The 12,324-nt window shown below is 38.9% G+C and overlaps 1 protein-coding gene across 5 annotated transcripts in view; it reads left to right on the top strand.

Moving 5' to 3' along the window:
* Senp6 (SUMO specific peptidase 6) overlaps nt 1-12,324 on the top strand; it is an 87,381-nt gene that overhangs the window by 60,172 nt on the left and 14,885 nt on the right. For all 5 annotated transcript variants that reach the window (XM_060384700.1, XM_060384699.1, XM_060384702.1 and 2 more), the window contains 4 exons: nt 45-154; nt 239-355; nt 3,840-3,959; nt 9,013-9,105. In XM_060384700.1, the coding sequence (XP_060240683.1) occupies nt 45-154; nt 239-355; nt 3,840-3,959; nt 9,013-9,105 (440 nt within the window). The remainder of the gene's footprint in view (nt 1-44; nt 155-238; nt 356-3,839; nt 3,960-9,012; nt 9,106-12,324) is intronic.

The raw sequence follows: 12,324 nt of genomic DNA, 5'->3' as shown, positions 1-12,324 counted from the left end.
TTTCCCACTTAACTTCACAAATTGGTTATTTTTTTCTCTGTCAGGTGTCCTTTGAATCTAAAATCCAACTTAGAAGCAAACAAGAATTGCAGTTTTTTGATGATGAGGAAGAAGCTGGCGAGAGCCACACAATCTTCATTGGTCCTGTAGAAAAGTGAGAAATTTTTTTTTATTTTTTTCAGTGCTTTAAAATGTCTTTTTCTGTGTTAAATAATGTTTTCTTTTTCTTTTATTATAGATTGATAGTGTATCCACCGCCTCCAGCTAAGGGAGGCATATCTGTTACTAATGAGGACCTGCACTGTCTGACTGAAGGAGAGTTTTTAAATGATGTTATTATTGACTTTTATTTGAAGTAAGTTAACTAACTTATTAGCAAGCCTCTAATGTTTTGCCATTGTATATCTTTTTTTATCTGTTTTCTGAAGTCCGACTTTTGATTGGAATATCTGTCACTGCTGTATCCTATGATACTTGAGAAAAGAGTAATCTACTCAAGTATTCTTTCTCTACCTGTGTATCCTTAATTTTAAAAGTGAGAATAAAGGGTAGTGAGAGATAAGTGAGGTATTAAGGATGTACCCAGCATCGTTCTCATAAATACTAACTTAGTATGTAGAAAGGGCCACATATATGAAACAAAATTGAACTTATCCTCCTTCTATCCACGCTGTTGTTTTCTAGTTTATTTCAGCATATCCCTTAACTGAAAATGTGGAACTGATTGTTGAAACCTGCAAAACTGATTTAGTAACCTCGTACTGGAATTCACCTCATACTTGGAGGGAAAAGACATGTAACTCTCCCTCCACGGGATCTGATACCCTCTTCTGGCCTCTGCTAGCACTAGCACTCACATGCACACAAAACATAAAGCACGAATAACATTTTCAGTGATGTTTTGGGTTAATGATGACATTGTAGCTCATCTTGTCTTGGATAGGAACATTTGACTAGCATGTGTGAAATCCTTACAGATTTTATGCCTAATCTATAAATTTATTAAAAAGGATTATTGAAATCTCCAGCTGTGCTATTTATAAAGCTGCTTGTATTTTGAAGTTCTATTGGTGGTAGGAAAATATACCTTTATACCTTGGAGAATTAACCCTTTATCATTATATGGTACTCTGCCTTATTCCCGATTTTCCTCTTTTTGAGTCAGCTTTTTGACAATATTGATGTTTCTTTTCACTTTCATGGCAAGCACTTCAGCCTTTTGCTTTTAACCTTTTAAGTCTATATTTAATATTTTGGGGTCACTATTATTATTATTTTTATTGTTGTTATTATTTACTGCTACTACTTCTACTACTTTGCGACAGAATCTCTATATCCCAAGGTTGCCTCAGATTTCCTGTGTGGCTGAGTTTGCCCTTGGACTTCTGGTGTTCTTGCTGGCTGGGCTTACAGGCTTGCACTGCTACACTCAGTTAGGAGCTAAAAACTTTATTATGTAGTATTTGGTCAATAAACCTAGGGTTTCATACATACTAAGCAAGCACTCTGCCAACTTAGCCCTGCTATTTTTATTGTGTTTCATACTAAAATATATAGTTTATAATTCTGATTTTATTCAGGACTCCTATTTATGGTTAAGGTTCTCATTAGATTTTTTTATAATAAGTCTCTTATATAATACATCACTTTATTTGTGTGTGTGTGTGTGTTTGCACGTGCCCACACACATGGACATGTGTGTGCAGGTATTTGTACAGTTACCCAGAAGAGTTGCCAGATCTCCTAGAGCTGGATTTATGAGCCACCGAAGTAGGTGCTGGGAACTGAACTGGGTTCCTCTGGTGGCAGAGCAGAAAACACCTTTAACTGCTGATCTCTTTCCAACCTCTTGTTTTACTTGCTTGAGAAAGGGTCTTGGGGCAGTGGAGATACTTCAGTGGCTAAGAGAGCTTGCTCTGTAAGCATGAGGCCCCAGCTTGAATCCCCAGCTCTTCAGTACAAAGCCAGCTGTCTTCATGTGCCTGTGATCTCAGCACCAGGAGAGGGGTGGCAGAGAAAAACAGATCCACAAATCTTGCTGGCCAGCCATCCAAGGCCATAAGAGAGTAATTGGGGAGAATTGATGTCAAGTATTTTTACCTGCTGAGCCATGTTGCTAGCCCAAAAGAGTTTTTGTTGTTGTTGTTTTGTTTTGTTGTTTTTTAATCTCCTCAGTTGTATTTTGGGGACAGGAAGGACCTTGTATGTCAGCCAGTCTCTTCTCAGACTCGCAGCAGTCTTCCTGTCTCAGCTCTCCAAAGGGATTACAAGTAGGGACTATCAAACCTGGCTTGTCCGTTTTCTTAAACTACAAATACCTTACTCGCACCCCCATTGAACTCTACCTTTATTTATTCAATTTAAATATTGGAGTTTTTGAAAGTCTCGCTGTGTAGCATAGCCTGCCTCTGGCATTGAACTTAGACTATAGCCTAAATTGTCCTAGAAATTTTTATTTTCCCTTCTCTTCCTCTTGAGCATGAAAAAAAAAAAATGTAGTCATAAGCAGAAATGCCCAACTCCGTTTAGGTTTTCAAAAGTAGCCCTTGGCCCAGCAAGAGCAGCTGTTGGTTGGTTGATGGATTGATTGGTATAGCTCCAGTCTTCTAAGTAGTTTACTACATGTTCTGTTTGGAATACCACTGCATTATTGCAGTCACTGTGTGTTGAGGTTATTATCTTTTATAATGCCTTTGTAGGCCCCCTGAGCTGTTTCAGCATAAGAAGTCTTTCAAGTTATATCTTTTTTTAAAGCTTAAGTTTTGGGCCAGAGAAAGAGCTTAGCAGGTGAAACTCCTTGGCATATTCCATGCAGGCCTGAGAACTTGAGGTTGATCTCAGAAGCCACAGTGGGAAGAAAACCCTGACTCAACAGAGTTGTCTCCACATGCAGGTTTTGTAGTGTGAGCTGTTCCCCTCCAGACACACAATAATAACATTTTTTTTAACACCTTGAGCTTCGATATTATCAAATGGTATAAAGTAAAAGGTCTCAAGACTGTGCCCTTGAGGAAAACTGACCTCAAGTACTTTGTGTTTCTCTGTAAGAGTTCACAAAGCTTTTCATACTGTCTTTTCAAGAGAATATGGCCATAAGCCTAATTCACCTAACTTCTGTGACAAGTTTGGTACATAAACAATTAAATTTATTAAATTATAATTTCTCGTTCCAATATAAGGGATTATGGATGTATTTTTTTTTATGTAAGTCTCTAGCAGCGTAACAGGAAGAATAAAAACTGATGTAAGAATGCTTTTTTAAAAGATTCTTAAGTTTTTATTTCTGTGTATGAGTGCTTGCCCACATGTTTGTGCACCATGTGCATACCAGGAGCTCTGGCTACCAAACCCAGGGCTTGGCGAACAGACATACTCTTACTGCTGAGACATAGCTCCAGCCCAGGAACTAGCTTCTTATTCTGCAGAATATGCTTGAACTTTGACTTTGTTGTCCTTTGTGTAGCAGCCATTTCTTCTGCCGAGTAAAATTCAATCAAATATTTTTCCACTCATCAGTTCATTAGCATTTCTGCCAATTATTTTACGCTGTTTTGAATAATATGTCTATGAATGTTCCTATACATTATTTTTGTATAAATATTTTTTCTGGCTTAGAGTTTGTTTTAAAACATATCTTTCAAATCATAGTTTTAATTCTAAAAAAGACTACTTTAAATTGCTTGAAGATATTTTTGATGACTGTTGCATCTGGCACATGAAGTAAACTTCATCTCTAAGAGATAGTGATTATCGTGGCCAAATAAATGTATATCACTTCTTGAGTAGTTGTATACTGAGTGAACTGTGATCCATTGTATAATTGTTTTTGCTTAAAATAGATACTTGGTGCTTGAAAAACTGAAGAAAGAAGAAGCTGACCGAATTCATATATTCAGTTCTTTTTTCTATAAACGCCTTAATCAGAGAGAGAGGAAAAATGCTGAGACAACTAATCTATCGTAAGTCAGATTCTTTTTTTTTAATTCCAAACAAGTTTTTTTTTAATACTTAAAACAGAATTCTTTCTATCCCAATATTTAACTGTTCATGACTGATAAGATATTTGTCTTTATTACTTGAAATCTCCCACAATACATTGCAAACCTCCAAAACATCTCCTCATTTCAATATTTATCCCGAGAACGGTTTGATGTGCATAGTCTTTGCCAAATTTCTACTGTCGTGTAGGCTTTAGAAAGTGAGTTTCTGTAAGATTAGAAAATAATTTGGTTATCATTTTGCTTGTTCTTCCAACCCTTGAGGATGAACTCTTTTCTTGCAGGATACTTAAAAATATTTGCAGTTTTCTTGCCAGACTCGGAACGGTGAAGTTCACATTTAGGTGTCAGCTTTCCTGGAAATGTGGCCCCAGTGGGGGATTGGACTCAAGGGACACTACTCAAGAAACAGAAGGGAGAAATTCAAATGAAGAACGCTGACTCTCGGTCTCCAAGTGGCTTCCCTAGTAATGGCAACAGGGATTTTCTCTGACATGAACTCAGTGGCTGGCTCTTTGACCACCTCCCCCTGAGGAGGTTGCAGCCTTACCAGGCCACAGAGGAAGACAATGCAGCCAGTCCTGATGAGACCTGATAGGCTAGGGTCAGATGAAAGGGGAGGTGGACCTCCCCTATCAGTGGACTAGGGGAGAGGCAGGGAGGAGAAGAGGGAGGGAGGCAGTATTGGGAAGGGACAATTTTGTGGGCTACAGCTGGGATACAAAGTGAATAAATTGTAATAAGTTATAAAAAAATAAAATGCTGGGGGGAAAAAAGGTATGTGGCACAGATCCTGTCTGTTAAAGATCATTTTACTGCATGACTGTTCATGAGCCACACATACAAGATGCACAGGAAGCCCTGTAGACACCTGGCTTTCTTTTTTTTTTTTTTTAATGCAGTTTATTCAGGAACCTTGAACAATCCTCGGACCCTGGGGAAAGCCAGCCCACAACTTAAATAGCCTCTGGGTAGCCAACCCAGGCGTGCCACGGGGGCAATGCAGATAGGTCCACATACATGGAAGCAAGCCAGATCCTTGGCCTTGGCCTTAGCCAAATGTGGAGTTGTTCGTGACAGAGAGCACTCACCATCGGGAAGGTGGAAGGCGGAAACCAGCTCCATCTTTAAGGCATAGCATTCCGCAGCTCTCTACAGTTCCCCCTTTTTGTTTTAGATGCATCAGGCAAGAGTAGAGGTCTGATCTCTGATATTAGAAATAAATTGGGACTTTGTACCGATGTTCATTTAGGTGTCATCCACCCAAAGAGCATCAGACCCGTCCGATACCTTTTTCTCAGAGGCGGGACCTGGGGCATCAACCCGCATACAATCAGACATGCTCTTCTCTGGGTCGAAAGTGGCTGACCCTGAGTGCAGTGCTTAGCCTCGCATCCTGAGCGTATCATTTTAGCTTTTTATGGTATCCAACCATGCTTGGGGAGAATGTCCTGCTTCAATGGCTGTAAAGGCCTGAATGATCATGGCTGCATCACACTGTTGTGAGACTCTAATCTTGCATATATACCACAGGCAAACCAAGGAGACCAACACCAGAAGGCCTGCTAACGCTCCCATGCCCGCCCATTCCTTCAGATGATTCATGGCTGCAGCAATCCATGTTGATAATCCTGTGGCTAGTCCTGCGTCCACTCTGGTAGAATTTACTGTGACAATGGCCACTCTCAGCTGCTCCATCGTAGTATCGAATTCTCCAGTCCGATTACCTAAAATATAGCTCGACAATTGTTTAGACAGATTTGCAGCACAGGAAAAATTCTCATGTTGTATGCTAGTGACACAAAGTCCAGCATACTTTCATTGACAGCCAGGTTGAGCGATTTGCCATAGGGTATCAATTTGCTCCTGCAAGAGGTCAATCCTCTGATTGAATACCATCAAGCTTCCTTTTAGTTGAGCATTAATTCCTTTATGTACAACTAAGGCATGAGCTATATTGGCTAAATGATTATTCAGGGTCTGAGCAGTCTGCCCAGTATGACTCATGGCTAATGTAAGTCAGATTCTTAACAGTTCGTTCAGTACTTATTCCTTAGCATCCATGAGTATTAGTTCCCACCGTCTCATATTTGAGAGACGGAATTTACAGATATTCATGTCCTGGAGATGAAATGCTGAATCTTTGCATTTGACCTTTATATAGTCTTTCATTTACTTTAATTCTAGAATACTCATAACGTGGTGTACACACATTAGATATCTGTTAGGCTGCTATCTTCAGTTGTAATGACAAGGAAAACGGTACGTACATATCTTATATGGGTATACTTTTCCTCAGATGTTTTCTATTCTCAACTTGTTAAATTGGTAGATACAAAATGAAAGGCCCATAATATTTTAAAACAAACCCCAACAAGAGCCCTACACATCTCTGTATTCACATGCTTCTTTCTTGAATCTGTCACCAGGAAAAGTACACCATCTAGGTTCATTTTTATTCTTCATAGATTTATATTATTTCAGCTGCCTAAAATAATCTTGCATTAGTTTTGAGGGATAGCTTTTAAAAAAATCATCTTACTTGTATTGAGCAACATCATTTATTTCTGTTCCTGCTCTCTTAATATCAATGATTTTATCCTGATAGCTTCAGACTACCTAGAATTCAGAAGTTGTGGGTCTAATATCTACAACAAAGGTTCACAAACAGGACTCATTTGTGTTTCTTAGAGGGTGATGAAACCATCACTGCTGCAGCTTGCTCTAAGTGTTCCCTCAGTGATGCTGAGGGAAAGCTTGAATCCGCTCTGTTTTCTCTTGTTCTCTCTGGGCTGGGGACAGAGCCAGAGCCTTTCTGAGTTAGGCTCAGGTGCTATCTACCACAGCATCTCCAGCCTGACTTGTTTTTTTGTTTTGTGGTTTTTTTTTTTTTTTTGAGACAGAATTTCTCTGTGTAACTCTGGCTATCCTAGAACTCACTCTGTATGCCAGGCTGTCCTTGAACTCAGAGATGTATCTGCCTCAGTCTCCTGAGTGCTGGGATTAAAGGTGTGCACCACCATTGCATGGAATTTAGTTTGTACTCTTAATAAATTCTCAGAATGATTGCTCTCAGACAAGTTAAGGAAATTCTATTCTGTTACACCTGAGTTCTTTACAGTTCCTTGCTACATACTGATAGCATTCAGGTCTTAATGCTTGGTTTTAACTGGTCAAAAGATTCAAGAGTTGGCACACCTTCTTGTAATGACACTGAAATGTCCTGAGTTCGAGTGTTATTCCAGATATAAATTATATTTTCTACTATTCTCACTTAGAAAGACAAATGGGATGGACATTGGAAGTAGGAGAAAACAAGTAACAGGACAGGAACCTACTGCAGAGGGCCTCTGAAAGACCCTACCTAGCAGTGTATCAAAGCAGATGCTGAGACTCATAACCAAATCTTTGGCAGAGTGCAGGGAATCATATGAAAGAAGGGGGAATTAATATGACTTGGAGAGGACAGGAGCTCTACAAGGACCAAATATATCAGGGCACATGGGTCTTTTATGAGTCTGTTTCTCCAACCAAGGATATAACCTAGACCCCTGCTCGGATATAGCCCATGGTAGCTCAGTATTCAAGTGGGTTTCCCTAGTAAGGGGAACAGGGACTATTTCTGACATGAACTCAGTGGCTGGCTCTTTGAGCCACCCCCCACCCCCATCCCCCGAGGGAGGAGCAACCTTGCTAGGCCACAGAGGAGGACATTGCAACCAGTCCTGAAGATACCTGATAAGCTAGGGTCTGATGGGGAGGAGGACCTCCCCATCAGTGAACTTGGAAAGGGGCAGGGAGGAGATGAGGGAGTGAGGGTAGGATTGGGAGGGAATGAAGAAGGGAGCTTCGGCTGGGATACAAAGTAAATAACCTGTGATTAATATAAAAAAATTAAAATTATTTAAAAAGAATTTGCTAAGTTTATATCATAGACTTAAAATAGATTTTTGACTGCTGTTCATAATTTATGATGCTGCTTTATTATCAAATAGTGCATATTGTGCTTGCGTCCTTTCAGTTACCAATAAGTCATGCTCTGATTTCATATCTCAGTGTAGCTGCTAGTAGCAACACTGCACCAGTAAAATGGTAGAGCCCCCCCGCCACCCCAAAAAAAAATTAGCCAGGAGAAGCTCTGAAGTTCCCTAGAGTTGTAAAATGAACTAAAGACACCTCCCTGCAGATTCCATGATGAGGTTTCTTTCATGCCTTCCTTTCCAGGCTTCATTTAAGATATCAGTTCATGGAGTGGAATAATGGCTCAGTAAAGAGTTTTTGTTTTTGTTTTTTTTTTTTTTTTTTTTAAGCTTCAGGGAGTTTATTTTTGCCACCATTTCATATATACACACTTAAATACTTTAGAACTATACTAAATGTGTTGCTGAATGATAGGGATGTTTTTGTAAGTTTTTCATCGTGGAAACATCAGTGTGCACTTATACAAACTCTAAAATATTTTTTTATAAAATGTTGCCTGATTTAATCTTTATAAGCATCTGTATACAAAGATAAATAACTTCCTTGAGGCTTTATAAAAAGTTTGTGTTTGAGCCTAGAACATCTGACTGAAAGTGCATTTCCCAAGTGTTAGTCAATTGAGTGTCTGTATATTCCTAAGTAACGTGGAATGGTAATATTCTGGCTTTGAGGGATGACAGATGTGGTTGTGAGCCTTGTCTCTACTATAGCCTAATATATTTTCATTTAAGTAAAGAGCTCTTAACTGCTCTTGCAGAGGGCTGTGTTCCCAGCACCAAATGGCACGTAATAGCAACCTGTTGCTCCAGTTCTAGGGGATCCAGTGCTCTCTTCTGACTTGAGGGCACCAAACATATATAAGTATATATAATTTTAATTTTAAGATACCATGTTCTTTCTTCAACTTGTTAAAACAGTTAAAATATTAAGTGAAACCATGAGGTGTTAACATCTGAATCTTCTAATTCTTAAGTCATTGGATACAAGCCATAACTATAATGACACTTAAAGGTTGATTATCTCTTTCTTACAGGATACAACAAAAACGACATGGGAGAGTGAAAACATGGACCCGGCATGTAGATATTTTCGAGAAGGATTTTATTTTTGTACCCCTTAATGAAGCGTGAGTAAAATTCTATGTAAATATCATGATAGTCTTTTTTTAAATGAAGAATTTGTTTTAAAACAACTTTCTGAAATTTGTTGTATTAAAAATACTTATTTTATGTAAGTAAACATAGTTTTCTACTGAGTTTGAAGATACAGACACCTTATTCTAATTTTATTGCTCAAAATGAAAGAAAGTCATTTCAAAAAATGATGCTTGTGTGGTACAGTACAGTCTATGGAGATCATTGTTTTGAAAAGATGATTGCGTCACATAGAAGAATTTGAATCTTTAGATTAAAATTCATTCACATTTAACAGTATAGGTAAAGGTGCTGGATTTGTGAATTTAGTCAACTGAAAACCATGCTATGAGAAACAGTCTTCTAAATGCTTCAGTAGAGATACCTCAGCACTTGATTATTGTTTTCCGGTGACTGGCAGTGTTGATATATGTACGGTGTGTACAGCTTTATCATGTGATTAAGACTTTAGTTTGTATTGCTTTCTTTCTGTGTCTTTATTTTAAAGAACCTGTTTGGAAGAATTTGGTCACTGGTTGTAATCTGGGGAGAGTCTGAGGTAGAAGAGAGATGGTTTATCTCTTTATGATTTGAGTAATTAATGTTGACTGGAATGAGTATTGTATAGGACTCTTTATAGGTGTTTCTCCTTGCTGTGTCATACAGATTGTAAATTTCAAATGTGTATTCATATCACATTCTTCCTTTTCTTTCTGTACAGCAAATTCACTTTGCAGTATGAGCAGCCCTCTTTTTAAAAATGTTTTAGTCATACGTAACTGTAGTCACAGCTTCTTAGGCTAATGCAGGAGGATCGCTTCAACACAATTTCAGGTTATTTTTAACAAACATTGGGATCCCCCCTTTAAAAACAGATAATAAATTGCATGTTTTAGGGTATCAGTAGCAAGCTTCTTGGTTAGTTTTTGGAAGGCCCTCAGTTCTATCCCCAGCACTGCTGTGGAAAGGGTGATACGTACATGTGTGTATGTACAAGTGTGTGTGTGTGTGTGTGTGTGATGTTTTAATTAGGAGGCTACAGCTCTATTAAGTCAAAGCATCAGTGATAGCTACAAAGACAACGTATTGAAGACTGTATTTTTATGTATTGTATAATAAAGTTATCAAGTTGAAACTTTGCATAAATAAGATTTCTTGGAATGTATCTATCATATAAAGTAGCACAAGCCTCCTAAGAGAAAAGAGGAAAGTTGTTTGTAAGAAATAAATAATAAAAATTGAAATTGAAATTAAGTCATATATAATTTAGAGCCACTATAATCACGATCCATGTCAGTAGAGGTTTCCCAGTCATCTTACAAGTGGGGGTATCTTACTACGTGACAGATATTGTACTCAGCTAATAAAACCCTCTCATCTATAGCCTATCCATTGCATACTGGTACATAGCTCTGTGACTAGTAAATAAGAAGTTATTAATGACTGTTAGGCTATACTCTACTGTTGTCAATTGTGATACCTGAGTATAGGTGACATGAATTTGTGCTGGAGAGCTAAAATTTCTTTCTAGTACTTGAGATTTTTGTAATAATAACTAGATTACATATGCCATTTTTTTAAATTTATTTATTTACTACAATTTGTTCATTTTGTATCCCTGCTGCAGCCCCCTCCCTCTTCTCCCCCTATGCCCTTTCCCTAGTCCCGTGAAAGGGGAGGACCTCCTCCCCTTCTATTTGATCTTAGCCTATCAGGTCTCATCAAAAGCTGGCTGCATCATTTTCCTCTGTGGCCTGGCAAGGCTCCAAACCCCAGGGGGAGGTGATCAGAGAGCATTCCACTGAGTTCATGTCAGAGACAGCCCCTGTACCCCTTACTAGGGAAACCACTTGGAAACTGAGCAGCCTATGGGCTTCCTCTGAATAGGGGGTGTAGGTCCTCTCCATGCAGGGTCCTTGGTTGGAGTATCTCTTCAGGAACTCCTGGACCCAGGGTTTTTTTTTGTGTTTGTTTGTTTGTTTGTTTGTTTTTTTTTTTGACTCTCTTGTTCTCCTCGTGGAGTTCCAGTTCCCTCCAGGTCTTTCTATCTCCCTGTTCTTCCATAATGTTTCCAGCAGTCTGCCCAAGGTTTGGCTATGAGTCTCAGTATCTCCTTCAATACCCTGGTGGGTAGTCTTTCAGAGATCCTCTGCGGAAGGCTCCAGTCCTGTTACTTGTCTTCTCCTACTGCCGATGTCTATCCTGTTTGCCCTTCTGAATGCAGATTAAGCATCTTTCCTAGGGTCCTCCTTGTTTAGCTTCTTTAGGACTATAGATTTTAGTATGTTTGTCTTAAATGGCTAATATCCACTTATAAGTGAGCATATATCATGTGTTTTTCTGCTTCTGGGTTACCTCACTCAGGATGATCTTTTCTTGTTCCCACCGTTTGCCTGCACATTTCATGATTTCCTTGTTTGTAATTGCTGAGTAGTATTCCATTGTGTAAAAGTACCACAATTTCTGTATCTGTTCCTCAACTAAGGGACATCTGGGTTGTTTCCAGATTCCGGCTATTACAAGTAAAGCTGCTATAAACATGGTTGAGCAAATGTCCTTGTTATATACTTGAGCATTTTTTGGATATATGCCTAGGAATGGTATAGCTGGATCTTGAGGTAGCACTATTCACAGTTTTAAGAGAAAGCACCAGATTGATTTCCAAAGTGGTTGTACACATTTGCTCTCCCACCAGCAATGGAGGAGTGTTCCCCTTTCTCCACATCCTCTCTAGTATGCATCGTCCCTTGAGTTTTTGGTCCTAGCCATTCTGATGGGTGTGAGGTGAAATCTCAGGGTCGTTTTGATTAGCATTCCCTGAATGACTAAGGATAGTGAGCATTCCTTTAAGCGTTTCTCTGCCATTCGATGTTCCTCTGTTGAGAATTCTCTGTACCCCATTTTTTTAATTGGATTGCTTGGTTTGTTGGTGTTTAACTTCTCGTTCTTTATATATTCTGGATATTAGCCCTCTGACAGATGTAGGGTTGGTAAAGATCTTTTCCCAGGCTCAAGGCTGTCATTTTTTTCTGATGACAACGTTTTTTGCTTTACAGAAGCTATTCAGTTTCATAAGATCCTATTTATTAAATTTTGATCTTAGAGCCTGTGCTGTTGGTGTTCTGTTCAGAAAGTTGTCTACTGTGCCAATGAGGTCAAGGCTCTTCCCCATTTTTTGTTCTAACAGATTTAGTGTATCTGGTTTTATGTTA

This window comes from Meriones unguiculatus, chromosome 6 (genome assembly GCF_030254825.1).
Source record: "Meriones unguiculatus strain TT.TT164.6M chromosome 6, Bangor_MerUng_6.1, whole genome shotgun sequence".
NCBI classification, from domain to species: Eukaryota; Metazoa; Chordata; class Mammalia; order Rodentia; family Muridae; genus Meriones; species Meriones unguiculatus.
The sequence above is the reverse complement of the archived record's forward strand: the minus strand, read 5'-3'. Positions and strand labels throughout refer to the sequence as shown.